At 56.9% G+C, this 22,189-nt stretch overlaps 2 protein-coding genes across 7 annotated transcripts in view; both read left to right on the top strand.

Moving 5' to 3' along the window:
- The window catches only part of FXYD6 (FXYD domain containing ion transport regulator 6), a 30,552-nt gene extending 24,021 nt beyond the window's left edge, over positions 1–6,531 (top strand). For 3 of the 6 annotated variants that reach the window (XM_032427891.1, XM_032427892.1, XM_032427893.1), the window contains exons 2-8: positions 816–878; positions 1,468–1,503; positions 1,631–1,705; positions 2,288–2,324; positions 3,077–3,126; positions 3,634–3,684; positions 5,233–6,531. In XM_032427891.1, coding sequence (XP_032283782.1) covers positions 821–878; positions 1,468–1,503; positions 1,631–1,705; positions 2,288–2,324; positions 3,077–3,126; positions 3,634–3,662 — 285 coding nt within the window. In that variant the 5' untranslated portion in view covers positions 816–820 and the 3' untranslated portion in view covers positions 3,663–3,684; positions 5,233–6,531. Of the gene's footprint in view, positions 1–552; positions 649–815; positions 879–1,464; positions 1,504–1,630; positions 1,706–2,287; positions 2,325–3,076; positions 3,127–3,633; positions 3,685–5,232 lie in introns of those variants that run through there. The other 3 variants (XM_032427889.1, XM_032427888.1, XM_032427890.1) reach the window with 3 other exon arrangements.
- An 8,084-nt stretch (positions 6,532–14,615) lies between these two features.
- On the top strand, positions 14,616–21,957 carry FXYD2 (FXYD domain containing ion transport regulator 2). The gene is made up of 6 exons (XM_032427894.1): positions 14,616–14,727; positions 19,483–19,521; positions 19,697–19,771; positions 21,203–21,239; positions 21,416–21,446; positions 21,722–21,957. The coding sequence occupies exons 1-5, from the start codon at positions 14,709–14,711 to the stop codon at positions 21,438–21,440; spliced, it is 195 nt and encodes a 64-aa protein (XP_032283785.1). The 5' UTR covers positions 14,616–14,708; the 3' UTR covers positions 21,441–21,446; positions 21,722–21,957.
- Positions 21,958–22,189: the final 232 nt, after the last annotated feature.

The following is a 22,189-nucleotide window of genomic DNA, read 5'->3' as shown; positions in this document are numbered from 1 at the left end:
CCGCAGAGACAGGGGCTTGATGAGCTCACGAGCAGAAGTCCAGGGAAGGTGAGAGGTCAGGGAGCTGAGGCTCCGAGAACCAGCCTTGGTTTGACCAAACCGCCTTTCTGGAGAATTATGAACTAATCCTGTGGGAGGCGTTGGCCCGGGCACGTTAGAGGTGAGGGTGTCAGGGGTAACTGAAGGAGAGCTGTCAGCATTTCAGGGTTTCCCGTATGGAGACCAGTAAGCAGCAGGACTCCCGCCCCGCGTGGCTGGCTGGGCTAGGGAGGCATTCGCTTACCTGCCCCATTTAATCTCATGGAAGAACGACTTCTGCCGGTGGGTGTTGGCTGTGGGGATCCGGGCCAGGAAGTGCCAGACATCTTAAGTGAACTGGGGGTGGCCACGGCAGGATGGCCTGGAGACAAGGGTGCAGCTGGGGTCATTACCAAAGCCCTTGGGGTCTTCTGGCTCCCGCATGGGAGAGGCAGTGTGGTGGAGGGCTTCCTGAGCTGGGTGAGGACCTGGCCTCCATTGCTCACCATCATGGGTGTCATTTATCCTCTTCAGGCTCAGGTTCTTCACCTGCAGAATGGGTCAGTCATCGTGCGTGCGGATGGCATGGATTCCCTTGTAGTCACTGAATGATTGCCTGCGGAGCCCTCTGTAAGAGTCAGTAAATGGTAGCAGCTTCTGCTGTCTCGCTTGAACTCTCACCGTGCGGAGAGTACTCAGTGTAGGGCTGGGAGCCCGACTCAGCCCCCCTGCTCAGGCTGAGGGTTGGGGTGGGGAGTCTCCCATGCAGAGAATGACTTTTCCTCCTCCGTCCCCAGACACCATGGAGGTGGTGCTGATCTTCCTGTGCGGCCTGCTGGCTCCCACCGTCCTGGCCAGTGGTAAGTACCCCTCCACGTCCTGGCCCTTTGGGACCGTAGGGCTGGGGGGCTCTCAGATTCGACACGGCTGATCAGCGACTCCCCTGCCCCCACTTTAGGCAGCAGAGAAGGTGCTAGAAGGCAGCAGGTGTCCCCAGACCCTACGCCAGGCTGCCCACCTCTTCCCACAGGGCCCGACAGGCTCTGCTTTCAGCCCACAAGCCCTCCACGTCCCTGTAGACTTTTGGCCGGAACCTGGGAGCCAGGCCTACTCTGGATTCTGGCCTGGTGCAAGTCACATGTCCTTCCTTCTTTCTCTGCTTCCCCGTGTGTAACAAGAGGGTGGCAGACCCTGCCGTGGGGGGTGATGTGAGAATACAAAGGGTGCGGATGCGCTGTGGAGGCAGAATCTCACTGGGGCTCTGACAGTACCCCCCCGGCTCTCAGGCGGGCCCTAGCCCTCGTACTTCCCCAGGCATCTCTGCTTAATGGGCCCTCCTCCGCAGGAGTCCCTTTGTGGGAAGTGAGGTTTGTGAGGCTCGGGGGAGGTTCTGGAACCACGGGTGTTGCTGTCTTTCTCTTACCCACACTTGTTTGTTTTTTTCAGCAGCCGAGCAGGAGAAAGAAAAGGACCCTTTTCATTATGGTGAGCAGTGATGGGAACTCTGGGTGGGGAGGGGGGTGCAGCCCTGGCCCCCCGGGGAGGCGGAGGGCGAGGCACGCCCCTCCCCGCCTTCTTTCCCTTCCATCTCTCCCCCTTGCTCCTTTGGCAGACTACCAGACGCTGAGGATTGGGGGATTGGTGTTTGCCGTGGTTCTCTTCTCGGTGGGGATTCTCCTTATCCTGAGTAAGTTCTGGACACTGTTCCCTGTCCACTCTGTAAGCTGCTAAGCAGGTGGAGAACGGTGTCAGAGCCCGGCCGTGCTCTCCCTGGGAGAGGGGAGGAGACTGTCCATTCTCCCTGTTATCTCTAGGACCTAATACAGCGCGGGGCGCATAGTAAATACTCAGTTAAACAGTCAAGAATGAACAAAATAAATGCTTGATGAAAACCAGCGGGTAATAAGAAGAGGCAGAGTAGCTCTCCCGGTGCTGTGTCCGGGAGGCATACGTGGGGGAGAGTCACAGGAGATAGGGGATGTCCTCAAAGTGCTCCCAGGGAGCTGCCCTGTGTTTGTCTTTCCCACATGACCCTGGGCTGCATGGAGCCCCGTGCACTTGTCTGATCAAGCAGACTGTGGTAGGTAGTCATCAAAGCCGCTGAATGGTGAATCTTGGCCTCGGAAGAACCCTACTCCGACAGAGGATTGCTGCATGTAGCTGTGCTTTTTATGTAGTCCCACATGGTGGCCCTGCTGTGGTCAAGCCCGGAGCATGACCTTGAGCTCCAGCCGGGAGCATGACCTTGGGTGGTTTCTTTGCCTTTCAGGTCGCAGATGCAAATGCAGTTTCAATCAGAAGCCCCGGTAAGGATGCTGTGTCTGTGGACATCTGAGGTGACATTAGGAGGGGACAGGGAGGGCCCCCTGGTGTGTGAGCCCAAATGAGTGCTCTTTTGGATTCTAATTCCAAAAAGAGGCCATGTTGGGAGTAGATGTTTTGAAGATTGCCAGGCATATTCTGGGACAAAGGAGAGGTCAAAATGTCGAGGGTTAGCCCCTCCTTTCTTCTGATGTACACTGGGAAGGGGGGGTAGGCCAGAAGGTGCTGGACTCTTGTCTGGAGGCCCTTGAGACAGTTGGGCTTGGGAGAAGGGAAGCAGAGGGCCTCAGAGCTTTTCGGGAGGTCCTCCTCTCTACAGGACCTGGGACACTGTCCCTGCTTGTCACCTGTTCATGGGGCTCTTTGGCTGAGTAGAAGCTTGGGCTCCCGGTCATTCACCCCCCACCCATAAAGGGCATACCCCATTAGTCCACTACAAAAACCAGGGGTAGCACTGGACCTCAGAAGTCTGAAGTCTGGCGGGACGCACCCCAAGCCCCCCGGCGCCCTAAGCCACTCCTTCCCAGCACGTAGCTGTCTCGAGGGCCAACACTGAAGGGTGCCTGTGAGTTCCCCTGACACTGCACCCTTTAGTCCCAACTTCTCCTGCTGCCTCTTGGTGGAGAGTGCACCAGCCCTCCAGTGACTCGGAGGGGATGGACCCAGACAGCCGTGCGCGGCGAGGAGAGTGGGTTCGCCGTGCAGACCACTAACGGAAGGGCTGTGACTCTTGCAGGGCTCCAGGGGATGAGGAGGCCCAGGTGGAGAACCTCATCACTGCAAATGGTAACTGTCATGACCACCAGCCCGGGTGGAATAGAAGTAATTGGGGAGGGTCCTCGTACAGCTCAGGGAGGGATGGTGGTCTGACACCACGGCTCCCGAGAGCTCACCAGATGTGCTCCCATGTCTGTGCTCCCTCGCCTCCACCAAACAGGCTACGACTCGTGACAGCCACTGTGTATAGGGCATCTGCTTTGTCTGGGACGCCATCCCAAGCGCTTTATAGACCCCACTTCATGTGCACACAGCCTGGTGGTGTAGACATCACTATCCGCATTTTATAACCGAGGGACCCAGGAAAGTTAAGGAATGTGCTAAATTCCTATAACCAGCGGGTAGCGGGGCAGGGATTTGCCCCTGGGTCTGTCTGACCCCAAATCCTGCCACGTCATGTCTCGCTGTAGGGTTCCAACCCTCCAGCGTCGGGCATGGGCGCAGCTTCCACGGGGGCCGCCCGCCGGGGCGAGGGGTCCGTTCACTACAATCTGTTCTATTTTCTTTTTTTTCTAGCAACGGAGCCCCAGAAAGCAGAGAACTGAAGTGTAGCCCTCAGGTGGGAAGGTGAGATTCTGTCTGCCTGTGTCTTCCGCTGGCCCCCTCGCTGTTCCTGCCTCAGAGAAGTGCAGCGGGCCCCGCTTCTGTGAGGAGCCACACTCTGAGGGCAGTGAGACAGACGGACCGACACGGCGGAGTACCGCACGTGCGCAGTAAACGGTTGGGAACTAGGGCGTCTGCACGGGCCAGTGGTCAAGTTCACGGGGTGTCATCTTAGCTGCCGTGTGGGCAGGACTTGGGGGTGAATTACGGTTGGTGAAATCTTCCCACTCTCCAAGTAGCATAAAGAGAATGGCTTTTAGTGATGATTCGGGAAGTATCTTAGGGCCACTCTAAAAAAAATTTAACATCTTATAATGAAACTTTCAAAGTCTACACAAAACTAGGGAGAACAGTGTATTGCCGCCCCCCCCCCCCCCCCGGCATCCTCCATCCACAGCCCGTACGCGTATTGTGTTTAGCATTTGCTTCCATTGTTCGCTGTAGGGACACGGGAGAGTCATAACCGTCAAATGCCTTAATTTTCCAAAATGCTGCCACGCACAGACTCGCTCGAGCCTGCCGGAAGACGCCGGACAGGTGGGGTTGAGCCCCATTTTGTAGATAAAGAAACTGAGGTCACCAAGAACAGCCAGATAGCAAGTGACAGGTGGAACTTGAAGTCAGGCCCTTTAGCTTCGGGCCATTTCCACCACACCCCTCGGTGTCTGTGCCCGTGTCACTTTATGACCTCCCTGGAATATACGGGGGCCCGGGGGGTGCGGAGGTCAGTCTCCTGTCTGCTCACATCTGCCTCACCTAAGGCATAATAGGCAGGTCTATGACTTTATCCTACATTGTCAGTGAAGAGATTTCTGGTACCAAAATGCCTGGTACACCAGCTTTTACCATGAGCGCAATTACACAGTGTACTTGCATAGCACGTGAATTTTTTCCTAAGCGCTTTTATGTCATCGTGACAACCCCATGGGCGGGCAGAACAGGGCTCATTATGTCCATCTTCTAGATGGGGTTCGGAAAGGTCAGTGATCGCCTACGCACGAGGTGGCCGTAGATGCCAATCTAGGAGGCAGGCGTCCAGGCTGGTGGCGTGGTGTTCTGTCCCTTTGTGGTGGCTGGCAGGTCCCATCTTGGGGATGGTGGGGGGGGGGCTCGAGGGAGGGAGGCATAAGCTAGCAGTTGTTGTGTCTTTTTTTTTTTTTTAAACTAGGACTTCCTCAGAAACCTTGTTCTCTTAGATCTCGGGACTGAGCCACTACTGGGGGTGTCCTGACATGGAAACCCTGGGTTTAACACTTTTCTTTCCACGTCTCCCAGGTTCCAGCCCCGCTGAGAGAAGCACTCCCCGAGGGCCCCCCCTCCTCTGCCCCCACCTCCTTTCCCTGCGTCTCAGGCTCGTCCTCCTCGTGTCCCCAGGAATGTGGTGCTCGGAGCGGGTCTCATCCTGTGGGTTTCAGGGGGCACAGGGGCTGCGCTAAAGGCAGGGGGGCAGCCGGTAGAGAGTCCTGGAAGGAACCCAAGTTGTGTTTTAATTTAAATTCTCTCCCCCTTTAGCCTCCAGAACCTGAAGGGAGCTCCTCGAACCTTTAGATGCAAATGTTGATGCTTACGAACACTGGCCACTTGGGCAGCAGATCTTTCCCCAGGAGAAGCCAAGAACGTGTGTGTCCCCTGCCCCCTCCCCGTCCCCAGAACACGGTCCACAACTTAATGATGCAACTAACACCCGCCTCCCCTGCCCGCAGCCTGCGGTCTCGTCCACCTCCTATGACGTGTCTGTGTGTGTTTGATGACTGTGGTCTCTGTTGCTGCTTGTTTGTGGATGATGTTGTATTTTAGTGACCCTGGGCGGGTGCTGAGCCATGGCGCCATCGGCCCCTCCCTTCTCCCCTGGGCCCCCCATCATCTCCCAGTCCCGGGAGTCTGCTTTTTCCCTTGAGAGACCAGTCCCTTCTCTTGAGTGAGGGGTGGGTGTAGGTAGGGGTAGGGGGCATGGGTGGGGGCCTCCCGTTGTCTTGGGACTTGGGAAGGTTTATATGACCTTTGTGATCATTCTCCATGGCCTCTCTTCACTTCCTTCACAAGAGCCTGGCTTCTGTATTCTAGCCCCGACCCGAGTCTGTTCTGGGGTCTCTTGGCAATGGGGGGTTCACAGCAAGGAGCTGGTGAGCCCAGCTTTGCCTCCAGGCAGGCTCTGCCCTGTCCATGGTCATTTCCTCTTGGGGCTTCTGGCACGGAGTCCTCATCTGCCCCGCACCATGGCAGCGCAGCCCGGGATCCCGGGCTCGGGGCTTCTACCCTGCCCCTTGGGGAATGTGCCCCTTGCATATCTTCTCAGCAATAACCCCATGGGCTCTGGAACCCTGCTCCTCTCCCTCCACCCCCCGTCTTCCCTGCTTCTGAGACTCCCAGCTACAGCCCAGCCCTTCTGGACTCAGACGCCTGTCCCTGAATGAGGTCTCTGGGAGGCGAGGGCTGAAGGGACCCATTCTGTGGGGGCCAGCACTGTGGGGAGGGGCAGCCAGGAGAGCAGGGGACCTTTGCTTCTCTGCGCCCCCCCCCACCACCACTGGCCGGGCAGCAGATGGCTCCGCCCCTGTGCTCCGCCCGTCCCTGGTTAGAGAGGCAGGTGCAGCTGCTGGCTGCAGGTTAGAGACCTGGCAGGTGCGCACAGCCCTGCTGCCGAGGGAGCAGCGAGAGGTCGAAGGTCCGGCCAGACCCCGCCTGTCCCATCCATCGTGTTCTTGTGGAAACTAGCCAAACCGCACCGCTGTGACCGGCACTGCTGTTCTCCGTGTTGTGACCTATCCTCTCAACAACAAAAAGGAATAAAATACCGTTTGTTTCCTAGTGGCTCTGGAGTGCTTTCCTTTGTGTCAAGGAGCTGGAGTATTTGTAGGGCCTGTGGCACTTGTAGGGCCCCAGGGACTCTGTCCTTGGTCAGAGGGAGGAGGTGGCCGCTGAAGAAGCAGTCAGGTGTGTGTGGGCCAGCAGCTTCTCCCCTTCCCCGCACCCCTTCCTCCTCCCGCCTCCCCCTGCTCCCGGGTCAGTGGGTCCAGCCGCTGCCCCATGGCAGGACCTGTACCTTAATGCACGGCCTGCACAGAAGCAGAGGGTCCCGGTGGCTCCACTGAGGGCCTGCTGGCCAAGAACCAAAGGTTCTAACCTCTCCCTTTGGTCAATTCTGGGGCCGCTACCTGGGGACTTGGCAAAGAGGGTGTGGGTGGGTCACTTGGGTCGTGATCAGAGCCCTTACTTGCCCTTTCATCTCTCTCCAAACCCAAATACCCCCTCCTCTGTGAAGCCTTCCTGGACTTCAGGTAGAATGAGTCCCTTCCTTTCTGTGCTCCGGTCACACAGGGTCCTGCCTTTATTTTCACATTTAAGGATCCATACCTCGGCTCCAAACTCCGGAGGCCAGGTAGATAATATCCATTTGTGAATCCACTGTTGTGACACGAGATGGCTCGTAGGGGCCAGGGGTCACTGACAGTGTCCTCCCAAAGACATTCCAGTTCAGTCTTTGGGAAAGGACAGTTGGCCAAATGAGCCGGGCTGCAAGCTGATCCCCTGGGAGGTTGCTGGTGCGCGCCCCCATCTCTGTGCGTCTTGTGCGTTTTTATCGTGAGTCACCGTTCCCAGGGGGCAAGCACTAAGTCTTGTTCTAACGTGACTTCATGGCCTGCCCCCCAAAACCTTCAAGGAGTCTATCTGGGTTCTATGAGTTGTTTAGAGCTGCAGAATTCGCAGGTGCCGGTCCCGAGGGCCTCAGGGCTCCAGCTACCTCCCGGCCACCCCTGGGACATGCACGGTGCCCGTCCTACTTATGCAACTGCCCTGCCCTCTCTCCCCCAGGTCTTTGATAAAACGGAGGCTTTCATTGAGATCTAGCTCAATATTGTCAACTACTGTGATTATGGAGGCTAAAAAACCTCTCGTCGCACCTCAAGTTTGTGAGTAAGCTACCGACCACTGTTGGTGGGACACTCGGGGGTCAGGGAATTTACAAGGCTGGTAGCAGTTTCAGAGCTTGGCCAGAGGAAGACCCTCAGAGGCCCCAGGAACACAAAAGATTGGGGGTACCTCTCCACATTTGTTATTAAAGCCTTAAACTCTACAATAAGTGTGAGGAAATCTAATGGGGGAGATTCTGAGTTTTCTCATGGTAATCCTGTTCATAACAGAGTGATGTTACCAGCTCTAGCATATATAGAAGAGTTTTCCCTCCTTTGCCTGACTCTCGGCACCCACTCTTTTGTCTCCTGCTAACCCAGCCTTATTTCTGAGGTAGGTAGGATAGTCACACTTCTGATAAACTTGTGGCTGGTCTAGGTCATATAGCTGCCTGGTAGAAGGGCTAGGAACCGGGCACAGGCTGTCTGTCTCCAAAGTTCCCTCTGGCACACTGCACGGCCTGGTTTCCCTCTGCAGGGGAGGGAAGGGAGGGAAGATGAAGGGAGAGGATCACCTGGTTGGTGTGACCACACCTGGAACCTGGCTGGCCCTTCGGGGCGTACACTAGTGAGACTACCCTCTGGGTCTTATGGCCTGGAAATAAGACACATAATGAAGAGTCAAAGAAACTGATGATCAAAATAATGGCAATAATATTATTATTAATAACGAAATAAAACAGTTAATATGTGCTGAACCCTGGGCTGACCACGTCACACAGATCAACTCATTCGGAACTCACAGCACTGCCCGAAGCTATCTCAGTTTTACAGATGAGGAAACTGCCGCTCGGTGGGACTGGCGTGAGTTTGCACTCCTGGGGGCAAAGCCAAGGTCCAGCCCAGGCCCATCCAGCTCCAAGCCTGTCTCCCTCTGCACAGCAGAGGAAAGGTTGCAGACCCATCAGGTGCACATGGGAGGAGGCAGAATTTGGCCTTGTGTGGGGGAGTCCTTGGTTCCCACAGCCGTGATAATCCCAAACTGGAGCGAACTCCCCATCACTGGAAGTATTCAAGGGGATGGGATCCTCTGGCCAAGACGGACTAAGAGAATCAACCCAGGATGGCCTAATCTACCAGGTCCAGGCTCAAATTGAGGAACAACCCCTCCTGCCCCACTCCATCCCACCCCCACACATAATGGGCAAGCCCTTTCTCCCTCTCTGGTCTAGGGCTGTAGAGCCAGGGAAGAAGAATCCAGAATCCAGGCATGGATTGCTATTTAATGTGTGTCTTCCCTCCCGGGCCAGCACTCCATGCTGGGCAGAACCATGTCTGTCCACTCAGCCCCCCGCCCTGGCAGGTGACTGCAATCTGTAATTTGGTTGGATGTAGGAACCGTAACTTGGTTATACAGGGAAATTGGCATGTCGCGCCACTTCCCAGAAGGGAATGCTGAGTCCCCTGGCCTCAGACAGTGATCCCAGGTGTCCTGCGCATTTTACCTCCCAAATACTGCCCCCTCCCCATGAATTCCACTCCAGAGATTTTCAAATCTATTTGCATGGAGGTGTTTATGTTTACTTAACACCACATACAAATAGGTCAATCTGCCTTCTGGGCCCCCAGGCTGTGGCCCTCCCCACCACTCTGGGTTTTTTGCAGGTCGTGGATTGGAACTTGCCAAATTGTTCTTGGAAGAGAGTCAGAGGTGGAGCGCAAGCAGCAGGGAGGGCAGGGTGGGTGAGGGGGATGCCAGGCCGAGGCACACGCCAAGGTCACCGGGCTCTTTCTCTCCTTCCTCTGGGGAGGAGGGCTCTGGCCTCCCAGTGATCGTGGGCTGGCAGGGGTGGCCGGGCAAAGCCAGGCTGCGAGGGCTGTCCAGCTCTATCTGGTTCACCCCACCTTGTCCTTGGCTGCTCTGCCGCATTTGGGTCCAGAGAGAGAGAGATCAGGTGTGTTTGCCTGAGCCGGGGGAGGAGCTTTGGAAATACCTGTCTCCAGGCCACAAAGAGGAAGAATGCCACCTCTCACCATTAGTGTGATTCATTGCTGTCACAGCTAAACTCCAGGGGGGCAGAATCAGCCAGCTCAAGCCAACGGCTGCTGATTTTATGGAGCCGGCCGCAGCCCTGTGCCTGCCTGCACAATACTGGGGCGCCTGCCAAGATAGCGATGGCAGGGCAGGTGATGCTGGATCGGATGTCATGGAAGACTTGGGCCGGTAGGGGCTGGTATGGGGAGGGCACGCTGCGCCGTCCGGAGGAGTGGGCTCCTGCCTCAGAGCCAGGCGCGGAGGCAGGCCCGTGGAGGAGAAGGAGGCTCAGGACATTCCCTGCTCTCCCTCCTCCTCTCTAGCTGTGCGAGCTCAGGCACACCCCAGCATCTCTGTCACTTTCTTTGCAAAATGTAGTCCTTCCTAGCCATAGGGTGAGCTGGGCGCCAGTGTAACCCTAGGAAAGCCACATAAGCCTCAGTTTCCTTACCTGTGCAATGGGTCCTTTCCTGTTCCCTCACAAGGTCAAAGTGATACAGTGGACATAAAAGCACTGACACTTCTCCAGGCAGATGTTATGTTATTAATGTTTACATTACCTTTCATTTCCTTACGCATCCTTTCTTTGATAGCGTGGGTGCCCCTCCTGTCTGTCAGACCTGGGTTCGAGTTCTGCCTCACCTACATATCAGTACAGTTTCCTCCTCTGGAAGTTACGTATCACAACACCAGCTTCGCTGAGTCATTGGAAGGAACGAAGCAGCTCAAGGAAGCAAAAATTCTTTGGAACTCTCGAGAACCATGAAATGAATGGAATTGTTACCAGTGAGGATTTCTGGGTACCAGACGTTGAGAAGACACATATATTTAACAGACACCCTGAGCTGAGTTCTTGAGATTGGCCAGACTCGGCCATCTGTGAAATAAATGACAAAGATGTCATTATAAAGCCAGATGTGAGCCGTCTGGGCCACACCATATAATCCAGAAGGTCACCGAGGAAAAGCAGGAGCAGAGAGGGTGGGCTTGCTCCTGGAGGTGGTGGGGCCTGGAGCTGCTTTTCAGAGATGAGGGGCAGGGGGGAAGTGGGTACTAGGAGGTGAAGGACCGCAGCTGGAGAGAATAGCCTCTATTCCAGTTCAAGCTCAGACGTGAGTTCCGAGAAAAGTCAAGAAAGTATTTCTCTCCAGGGTATTCGCTGCGGGAGAGGTGGGTCAAACAGGTTTGCCCTTGTCAGCAGCTGTAGAAACAGAAGAGGACGTCCCCATCCCCTGCCAGCTCAGGGAGCAGAAAGCCTTGGTGACCTTGACTCTCCTAGTACATTGCCCTTCGGCAGCTCCCAGGACCTGTGTGCCCCACGGCTCAGTCATCTTGAGGCCAACACTTAAAGAATGGACCCTCCAGGACCCACCTCCCCTGGCCTCGCCTTATAAGACCCCAGTGACCCTGGCATCGGCGGCGACTGCAGGAGACAGGAGCCAACCCTCTTTGGGGTTCAGGACCTCTGGGCAGCACAGATGGGGCCTGGGAGCTGCCACCTTCCCTGCTGAGGCTGAGCGGCCACGCGTACCATGCAGCTGCGGACCGGCCCCAGCCAGGAATCAGGGCTTTCTAGGGGCTTCTGGCTTCTTCCCAGCTGCAAGCCAACACCAGGAGGATTGAGGGGGCCCTGGAGCTCAAGGCTGTGCGTTCTGACGTGCAGCCCCCTAGACATGCAGGGATGGTGGAGTGGGAGCAACCCCTCTTGGGAAGGCTGCTGGTGAGGGCCTTTGCCTTGTGGCTAGGTTTTGAGCACCAGGCAGACAGTGCTCAGCTGATGTTCCCGCATGCCACCTCCCTATCCCAGCAACCCCAAAGTGACCACCCAGACTATTGCCCCGAGACTGAAGATGCTGCTTGGGGAAGACAGGGGAGACTGAGGCATGGCAACCAAGGACATTGTCCCACTGGGTATGACAGTGCTGGGAGAGGGACCGGGACTTGGGGCTCCCCCTCCATACCTCCCAAAGGTCTCCTTGATCTGTGGGTCTTGGGAGGAAAGCAGTGTACGGCTGGATGGTCCTCTTTGGCTCCAGCCTGGAACACTCAGACAGAGGGAGGGCGGCCTGGGGTGGGTCTTTGCCTGCCCTATGGCCTTTCTGGGACAGCAGAGTAGCACTCCCACCCCATTTGGCCCCATATCCTGAGAAAGACTAAAAGAAGAAGGGCAACCAGACCCCAGGAGCGACCAGTGGTGCCGTGTAGGTGTGGGGAAGGAGAGGAAAGTTGGGGGTGAGGGTTGGATGGTGGGCCGGCAGAGATTGTGCTGAGGGTCAGAGAGCGGGAGGTGCTCTGGGAACCTGCCTTAGAGGTCACCTTGGCAAGGGACTTAGCCCAGGGAAGGGATTACAGTGAGGGTCCCTGCCTCCTAGAAACCCATCTCAGGTGAGGATAATGAAGTCAACCTTGATTAGGACCTTCTTTGGCCAGGCCTTTTACCCACATCATCTCAATTCCTACAAGAACCACGAAAGGTAGGTGTTTCATCCCATTTTACAGATGGAAGGATAGGTGACCTTTCCCAGCATCACAGAATCCACAGCGAAGTGTCGGGATGCAAAGGAGCTTAAGTATGGCGAGTCTGTGCCACAGGGTGGCCCCCGCATGGAGGGACACATGGGAGGAGAGGCTCTCCTGGGTGGCTCCCCGGGCTTCCTGGGCCGCAGGCTGAAGGAGCCGGGGCCTCCCTGCTGAAGAGCAGGGTATCTCTGAGCCAGGGGCTCCCTTGGCCCCAGCGACAGCCAGGCCGATGACCTCAGCTGGAGGTGGACAAGAAGAAGTCTGAGGGAGGACTTGGGTGTGAGCAAGAGAGAGTAGACCTTCTTGACTCTTAGCCCCAGGCTTCCCCTGAAAGGAGAAATAAATGCTTGCGTGGAAGTTGCTGCAGGTCTCTGGGTGAAGCGCCGGGGGCAGTAGAGGGTGGGGATGGAAGGACTCTGGGGTAGCCGCTGGCAAGACATGGGGGTGGCCGACCACCCACTCTTTCTCTGTGGGGGCAACCTAGTTCCTGTTACCTATTAGAGGGCAGGGGATCTCAGGGCAAGAGGCTGCGTTAGGCAAGTCCTGGGCCTCCCTGAGCCACTAGAGAAATGACTTCACCTCTGGGACGCATTCATTTGTTTAACAAAACTGGGGGTGCACCATGTGCCAGGTCCTGTTCTAGGCCCTGGGAATCTGCAAATGAACACAATAAAAATCCTTGCTTTCCTGGAGAAAACAAAACAAAACAAACTAAGAAAGGGATTTGAGACGTTTCAGAGAGTGGGTGTGAACATTTTAGATTGGAGTGCCAGGAGGGGTCTTCTGAGTCAATCAGTGAAATGAGGTGTGAGCAAGGTTAGCCAGGAAGTTCTCTGGAGGAAGAGTGTTCAGGAAGAGGGAAGAGCCAGTGCAAAGGTCCTGAGGCAGGAGCATGCCTGGAGGGTTAGAAGAGCATCAAGGAAACCAGTATGGCTGGAGCAGAGAGAAGGGACAGGGAAGTTGGAGACAAGGTCAAAGATGTCATTGGGGCCAGATTAAGAAGTGTCCTATAGGACACAAAAAGGACTTTGGTTTATTCTCTAAGGCTTCAAAGGGTTGGAGCAGGAGAGTGAACCCTTTATAAATGATGGGGACGGGTAGGATGACTTTGGACGCCCTTTCCAGTTAGCCAGTCAGGACACAGGGTCTCCATTTGGGATCAAGATGCCTTCCTTTGCAGCTTTAGGAGCTGGTAGGGAACACAGAATGTGTGTGTAGGTGTGTGTGTTTGCGGGAGGCCGTGAAGAGAGATCGTCACGTTTCTGAACCACTGATATGTTTGGACCAGGTAACTTCTGAAGTGTCATCCAGCGCCGAGATTTCTGAATCTTTCCAAGTGCCCGGCTTGGAGAATTTCCGCTCGACAGCCCTGAGCTGTCTGAACGTGCAGGTTTCCACTTGGGATCATGTGACAAGGCCGGGTCGTGGGAGCAGCTCGGCCACCGGGCAGGGCCCTCAGGACAGACCTCAGCCCCTCCAGATCACGCCCCTCCAGGCCTGCCCTTCTTCATTTCCAGAATGTCTTCCAGCCGGGAGGTGGCTCTCTGGGGGTGTCATTAGTCATCCCCTCAGGGCAGGAGATTCTGCTAAGGAGGAACGGAGAGGCAAGTCATTGTCTGACTGGAGCAGGTGGTCAGAGCCGGGGGCCAGAACCAGCACCTCCCAAACCCTGCTTTTCAGTGTGCATTCTGGGGCGGCCGAGTAGGGTGGCCCCCAAGTCACCGAGGGAGATCCCGTGCTCCGGAGTGAGCCACACCCAGCCTGCTTGTTGCGACCTTGCTCCAGGCCCTCAGAGGCCCCGGTGGCCCCGGGAACTGAGACTTGGCTGAGCCAAGGCAGGGGCCGCACCTCCCTGGAACCCGAAGGGCTGTCTTCGGGCCGTCCCCCTCTCGCACCAACCGGCAGCCCTCAGAGGCCGCGTTAGGCTGCTACGGGTCGGCTGCCATGGAGCGGCTCCACCCCAGCGCCCCCTCCTGGCCCCCAGCTGCTTCCCATGTGGGCCTTACTACCTGCAGCTGCGGCCTCAGGCCTGGCCCTGAAAAGCGCCCCCGCCCCACCCAGGGCAGCTCCCGAGGGCTCTGCTGGCATTCTGTGCCATCTCAGGGGACGCCGGCTGCAGAATGAGACCCGGGGGCAGGACATGTCGGGGCGGAGGCCCTACTGGGCTCGACGGGGGAGGTGCAGCTGAGTAAAGGTTTGGGGGGGGCCCACAGATGACCCTCGGGGTCTCCCTCAGTCACCCCTAGGGTGGCCTTTGCAGGCGCCCCAGGCTTCCTGGAGGGCGCTGGCTGTGGTCTCTCCTGTGGGGGCAGAGGGGCAGCGGCTGGGGCTTGCTTTGCTGTGGCTCCCAGCTTCCCCCTTCCTCGGGTGGAAGTCAGAGACCCTCTAATGGGGATGCCTGGCACAAGGTGAGGGCTCCCTTGCCAGCTCTCCTCCCTGACTCTGTCTCTTCCTGCCCCCCGGGGGGGGGGGGGGGGGGGGAGGAGGTGTGGAGGGAGGGAGGGCCGCACTTCCCAGCCAGGCCCTTGGCAACCCGTGCTTCGCCACTCTCGTCCACCGAGGACTCGCCGGCGGCTCCTGCCATGGACAGGTGGTACCTGGGTGAGTCCCCTGAACCCCACGCCCCCCGTCTGCTCAGACTCGGACACGGGTGTCCACCTCCTCACTTTGAGGTGCAGCTGCCCGCTCCCCAGAAGGGCAGGGAAAGCCGAAGCGAGGACAGGCAGGATTTCTCAACAAGGGCATCTCAAGGTGGAGTCCTGGACGTGTGGGGATCTCTGCCCTGAGCATCTCTGAGCTGCAGGAGCTAGGAAGACAGCTTGTCCAAAAGCCTCCTTTTCGGCCTGTCTAGCCACGGGTCCATCTGCAGGAATTCCAAAGCCGGCTGCTGGGTTCAAATCTTGTTTTCCCCACTCCCTCGCTGCCTGACCGCCGGCAAGTTGTTTAACTTCTCTCCTCAGTGTCCTCATCTCTACAATGGGGATCCTGATGACGGCTTCCTTACCTCAGGGTTGTTGTGATGATCACATGCTTAATTTTTGTTACGTGCTCAGAACAGGGTCTTGCACATAGAGTTTAAAATTCAGATGACAACTTGTTTTTCATATTTCTGCCACCATCTCTCCCACCCTCCCTCTCTCCCTCCTTCCCTCTATCATCTATCTATCTATCTATCCTTTCCACCCATTTTTATATCCACTATGGCAGATAGAATCCGCAGTAGCTTACAGAGAGAGACAAAACGCACTAAGATACTGAGACAATGTGTGGTAAGGGGCACTGGTGTCTCGTGTAGAGAGCGACAGTAGCTTTGGGAGCACAGCCTTGGGGGTCTGGCTTTCTAGCCCTGGTTTTGTCACTAACTGGATGTTGCAGGCCAATCCCTCAAGCTCCTTGCCCTCAGTCTTCTTGTTCTGCCCAGTGGGGCTCATGGCCCTGCCCTGGCCACCTCCAGCGGTCTCGTTGTAGGGAGCAAATGATCAGCCTCAGCTTCTTCATCTGTAGAATGGAGCAAGCCCGGATTCAGTGGGACAGTGCATATAAAGAACCTGACAAGGGACACCTGGATGGCGCAGTTGGTTAAGCGTCTGACTCTTGGTTTCGGCTCAGGTCGTGATCTCAGGGTGGTGGGATCGAGCCCTGCATGGGCTCTGCGCTCACAGGGAGTCTGCTTGGGATTCTCTCTCCCTCTCCCTCAGCCCCTGGCTCACACACACTCGCTCGCTTGCTTTCTCTCAAAATAAATAAATAAATCTTAAAAATAAATAAAGAGCCTGACACATGGTCAGCCCCTACTAAGCATTAGCTGTGCTATAATATTCTCATGAATATTCATTGCTCGGCTCTGAAAGCAGAGAGTGGAATGGATGTCACAGCTCCCGGGCTGCAGGGCCATGGCCATGACATTCTCTCTCCATCTCACCCCCATGCTGATTTTCGCTGGAGGGGGTTGGCTTTCCTGCGTCCAGCAGTTAATGTTCAACAAAACATGAATGCCCTTTGTTTTCCAGTTGACACAAATATGACGGTAACTATAGTGACACTTGCTGTGTCCCAGGTCGTGTGCCCTGCTCTTCACATGCATTATCTCCTTTCTCTGCACAACAACTCCCTGAGGCAGGGAGTAGTCCCATTTTACAGACGAGAAGACTGAGGCGCAGAGAGGTTCAGTGACTCGACAAAGGCCATTTACTTAGCAAATGGAGGAGCCAGGAAATGAACTCAAACCTTGATCCCCTGCAACCACTCCAGGGGGATTAACAGAGGGATTCATTCCCTTTGGAAGGAGCAGTCCATCCTTGGTGGACACTGACCGCTGGCTTTGGGCCCTTGGCTACGATTGAACATTAGCCTCTTCTGGAGGCCAGTTCAATGGACTAGAGCTCAGCCAGGAATATGAGCACTCATGGAGTACCCAGCCCTGGGGTCTCTGGGGTGAAAGAGGCCGCCGCAGAGTGGGGAGGCAGCCTCGGAGGTGTGGGAAAGCACCTGACTCCTAAAGCCTAAGGCCTGCCTGTCCATCCTCCACCTTGCCCCTCACCGGCTGTGTGACCTGGGGCCAGGGCCCTACCCTCTCTGTGCCTCGGATGCCTCATCTGTAAAATGGGAAATAACACAAGGCACAAGGGGATACTAGTTAGGCAAGTGCTTTGTGAGTCAGAAAAGCAAGCCCTTCTCTGGGTGGTAGGCTTGGCCCCTTCCTGAAGGAGCCGACAGCGCAACCCGGGAAACTGGCATGGGAGCAGCTAGACTGCAGAAGGAAAATGCCAGAGGCAACAGGGAAAGAGATTAGTTAGGGGTGACTGGAGCCTTTCTGACGGAGGTGTGAGCTGCTGGATGCAGCCCCGAAGGGTGAAGGAAACAACAGGAACGGGGCAACTCAGGCCTGGAGGCGTGAACGCGCACGATGGGCTCGGGGTGGGCCTTGTGGTGGGAGGGGGCAGGTGCCTGGGGATGTCGGCAGGGAAGCCCCGGATGCCGGCTCAGAAGTAGCAGCTGAAGCCGTGGTCTCCGTGGTCTCCGCAGTGGTTGGGGAGGTGGGCAGCTGCTCGGGTGGGGTGGCGTCTGTGGGGCCCCCGACGTGGCCCCTCAAGCTCTGGTAGACACCGAATATATTTTGAAAGTCCCACTTCCCCCGTGCCCCAGCCCCAGCCACGGCTTCTCCAGCCGGTGGAAGAACACTGTGGCCTACCCGTCCCCGACCCTTCTCTGGAAATTTCCTTTCAGGAGGGTTTGGAAACTCAGCCAGCTCGTCCCTGCCCCTGCGTGCGCACGCACCTCCTCCTGCCTCCGAGGGAGCCCCTCCGCTCACACGAGGGCTTCTCTCGTGACCAGGGTAAACATTACCTGGCACTGTTAATGTTTAATGCCCCCACCTCTCCCCTGGCCACCCGCGGCCAGGTACTCTCCCCTGAGCAGAGGCAGGGGAGGGCAGCGGGGACCAGCCCGGTCAGCTAGGGGAATGGCAGCACTGTCCCCGGACGACGGTGAGTGTGTGTGTACGTGGGTGAAGCAGGAGGTGGCCTCTCCTTGGACCACCTTTGAGGGGATGAGCTGGACCCCTGGCACCCCTGCCTTCCAGGGATCCCAGCACCCCTCCCCCAACCTTGCCAGCCTCCTAAGAGGATTTAAAAAAATTGCTTTGAAAAAGAGGATCCTGCCTTAAGTCTGAAGGAATAGAGCTTGAATGGCAGAACCTGGGGTGCCAGCTAGGAGCTGGGGGATGGGGGGGGATGAGCTCCTATCTTGACTCTCCGGCAGGCACCTGTCCTGGTTCAATGTATCTTTCTGGACTACCTAAGCTCAGAGCGGGAGGTGGAGGGGGGTCAGGCTGGCTTTGGGGCCAGAGCCCCCCAAGTGTGGAGGGACACCACCAAAAGGATCCCGTGATGGGGGTGACTCGGGCCTGGAGGCCAACAGGGGCCTCTGTTGACTGTGGTGGGCTTTGAGCCAGACCTAGAAAAGACGAGGGCTTTGGGTGGGCGTGGGTTCAGTGAATGGCTCAAGACAAGGGACGAGGGAGGAGGCGGCTCCCTGGTGTGGTGAGGGGAGCCGCCAACCTAGTCATGGCTCTGGGGCTAACTCCCCATGTCACCCTGCACAAGAACTGAATCCGGAGACAACGCTGATGGGCTCCCACATGGGGACAGGCTCCTGGGTCCCCATAGCCCTCCCCTAGAGGCCCAGGCACTGGCCCCTTCTGGCCAGGGAGGCTGCACAGGGGACACCCTGTGGTGTCCCCAGGCCCCCAGGCCCCCCCACCACCCAGGGCACAGTTCAGCACAACCTGGGAGGTGCCGACTTGTGCATCCCTTCTCCCTCAGGCACTGCCTCCTTCGTGCCGAGAAGGGACCCGATAGAGGGTAGGAAAGAGGGGCCACCCCCCACCATGGCCGCAAAGCTCTGGCCAGGTGCCCTCGGGCTGCCCAAAGGCAAGTGTGTTCAGTTTCCAGGGCTGGAGGGCAGAGCTATGACCTCTGGCGCTGAGCAGCAACACGTTGGGTGGGCTAACACCACAGGACGCAGGGGACTGGACCATACGTGGCCTTGAAATGTCTCGTGCTTTCTGACCATCTGAGAGGTAATGTAGCAAAGGGGTTAGGCGCCTAGATTCTTAGCAACCTATTGCCTGGGTTTAAGTCCCAGCTCTTCCCCTTTATGCTGTGTAACTGTGGGGGCGTTACTTAACCTCTCTGTGCCTCCAGCTTCTAGGGATTGTATTGGAATCATATTAATGCTTCACGGGATGCCTGTGACGGTAAAATGAGCTAACGTTTTGTTAGCCTTCACCTAGCGGGTGGTAAACACTATATATTAACGATTCTTAAAAGAATTCGCTTCCCCTTGAGGATGGAAACATAAGAGAGAAGGATCTAGAAACCTGAGTCCAAGACCCAGTTCTGCCCCCAACTTTCATGGGGGACCTTAAACAGGTTCAGTTTTCTCCTTCTGTGCAGTGGAGGTGAAGGGCCTCTTCAGTTCATTCATTCCACAAGTATTTGCGACGCATCTTGCCGTTGATTAGTCACATGGAGGGAGGCTACCCATGGGTCCAATGGGAAATGTCTCCCATGGCCTTGCTTACGGTTGTAGGAAGAGAGGAGAGGAAAGATCCAACCCTCCCAGAGTTGCCGGAGGCCCCCACAGGCAGCACGGCGCCCTGTTTGGATGCTTGGTGTTTGGTCCCAAGTTGATTGTCTCCGAGGTGGCCCAGGACAGATGACCCCACTGGCAGTGGCCTTAGCAGGCCCACCAGCCTCCTCTTGCCCACTTGGACCCTTGGGGCTGCCGGGAAGGGAAGGATGGAGGTCCACTGTTTCCGTGGCTGGCTCACCCTGCCTCTGGCTCTCTCCTCAGGTGGCAGCCCCAAGGACGATGTGGACCCATTCTACTACGGTAAGCCTGGTGGGCCCCCCTCCGCAGCCTGCCACCACCCACAGACCCCCGGTTCCTGGCATCCCCTGGTTACGGCCACCACCTTCCCCTGGTAGCCTGGGGCTGCTGCTGGGGTGGGATGTGGGAAGGGTGCCTGGGATGACCCATCCCACCTCCTTGCCCTCTCCTTCCTCAGACTATGAGACTGTCCGCAAGGGGGGCCTCATCTTTGCTGCCCTGGCCTTCGTCGTGGGGCTCATTATCATCCTCAGTAAGTGGGGCTTTCGGAAGGGGCTGCTTCATGGGGCCATATCTCTTCTCAGAGCCACTGAGCACGGGTTCCCCAGGCGGGGGTCGGGGAAAGCCCTCTCACCCTCTTCCCAGATCCCAGAAGGGAAGTGAGTCTCTCCGCTCCCCTCCATTCCCCTATGCAGGATGTGGGAACTGACAGACACCCTGATGGACACAGGCTTCTTGGGATACCTCCCTGCTTGGTCCTTGGGCCACACAGAGGACGTGCCCTTTTCCTCCAGTGCGCCCTCTGGTGGCCCTGGGAGGAGCTGCTGAGAGGGGAGAGCTAGCTGCGTCCAGCCAGCGAGGGACACTCCAGCACACGGGGTTCAAGCCAGGGGAGGGAACCAACCTCCACTGGATACCTCCCTTGGCCAGATCTGGGCACTTTCCTTGCTTGGCATGAGCTACATCTCAGTCCATTTAATCCTCTCGGCAACACTGAGGGATGGCCCCTATGGTCACATTCTACAGAGGAAAAGCTACCCACCGTGACAGGTGCAACAACTTGCCCGGGGGGCCACAGCCAATCAGAAGCAGAGCTGAGCTCAGCTGAACCCAGGGGTGTCCACCTCCCACCCCATCCCACCGACTGCTGGAAAGCAAGTGTGGCTGGGAGCCAGAGGCATTCGACCCCATCACCAGTTTACTGTGTGTGGATCCCTAACTCCCTGGGCCTCAGTTTGCTCATCTGTTAAATAGGGATGATCCTACTTATCTCATAAAGTTAGGGCTAGCATGACAGCCAAGGGAATACTCAGGTGCAGGCCTAGAGTGTTCTGGAGGAGAGACGGGTCCTTGTATATCCCCTAGCCCCAGTAGGCACACAGCAGGGTTTAGTAAATGCTCATTGACTTGGTTTGGTGCAACCAGAAGAAAAATACACAGAAACACAAGCACCTCTGCGTCCTGGGGTTCTAACCCGTCCATGGTTGGTGCCATTCCATCTGAGGGCTTCTGTCTGCGGACATGGCAGCTCTCCCCAGCTCAGCTGGAAGGGTCTTGTGGGTGGTACTGGGTCGTGGTCCAGCACGTAGGTGCAGGGGGCAGACAGGCCTGAGCAGAGATCTTGGCTCTGGACTTACAGTCCTCCTCCTCCAGGAGCGTATTGAGCAGCTACTATGTGCTCGGCCCTGTGCCGGGGGCACCACCGTGGCCCAGGCTCAGCCACTGCTCTCAGCAAGCTCACGGTCTACCACGGAGCCGCTGCGGTAAATGTTTGTTGACTGACTGACGGATGTACCGACTGACTGAATGCTTATGGCCCAGCTCCATATAAAGACAGAAACGGTCCACTGTGGCTCTGGTGGGCAGGAGGGAGTAAAGGCTCCAGGGCTGCATCCTTCAGGGCAGAGAGGCTATCCCTGGAAGCAAGAGGTTGATGGAAACTCATCTCCTTTCTCCCTTCAAGGCAAAAGACTCCGCTGTGGGGGCAAAAAGAAGCACGGGTGAGTGCCTGCTTAGGGTCCCTGAGTGGGGTGGGGACACTGGGGGGAAAGGAGGCGTAGGCCAAGGATTTTGGTCTCCGAAGCCTGTGAGGAGGGGTCCCCAACTTCAGGGACCCTGAGACTGACCACGTCCTCCTCTGACTTCTTCCCTCTCTTTTTCCCCTCCCCCACCCCAGGCAAGTCAATGATGATGATCTGTAATGACAGGTAAGTTGGGGAGGGACAGGTGAGGGGGGAGCCAGGGATGGCTCTGGAGAAATCAGGGAGAGCTTGGGACGGAGCCAGGAAGGATTTCAGGGTCTTCCAGCCTCCAGCCAGGTGGTCTGCCACCCACCCTGGCTTTTTGATTGATGGCCAAGTGTCTGGTGTGGCGTGTGTGGCCAAGGGAGGGGGCAAAGAGAAAGGTGAGATGAATAAGGAATAAAAGAAAAATCCCTACTCCTGCCCCCACTGCAACCCAGATCCTGTCTTTGTCTTTTCAGAGTCAGTCGTATCGCCTTTGCAGGGGGGCCTTGGGAAGCCTTCCCTGAGCTGCAGACCTTTGTCCCCAGCACTGCCAGGCCCTCGGGCTGAAGGAAGCACCAGGCTCCAGGTGACCCCTGGGTTTTCATGGCCTCCTCCCAACCCCAGGCTGCCTCATGTTAATAATAAAGCCAGCCTCAGAGACACAGCTCCTTCCCTGGCCTCCCTCCCTCCCTCCTTCGCTCCCACACCTGCCACAACCCACTCGTCCTTCCAAGCTGGAGTACAATAGAGCCTGGTCTCTTGGTTTGCAATGAATTGCTCAGGTGCTCATGCCTACTCACCATCTGCAGGCCTCTCCTTGCCCCCTGAATTGCCAGGAGCCCCGAGCACAGAGGACTCAGCCTGCCTTCCGCACCCCAGGCAGAGAGAAAGCCGCGAAGTGTGAAGGTCAATGACAAATGGGTGCCGCCTTGGTATCTGCTCAG

Source organism: Phoca vitulina, unplaced genomic scaffold (assembly GCF_004348235.1).
Source record: "Phoca vitulina isolate PV1807 unplaced genomic scaffold, GSC_HSeal_1.0 scaffold38, whole genome shotgun sequence".
Lineage (NCBI taxonomy): Eukaryota > Metazoa > Chordata > Mammalia > Carnivora > Phocidae > Phoca > Phoca vitulina.
This window is presented reverse-complemented; position numbering and strand designations above follow the sequence as displayed.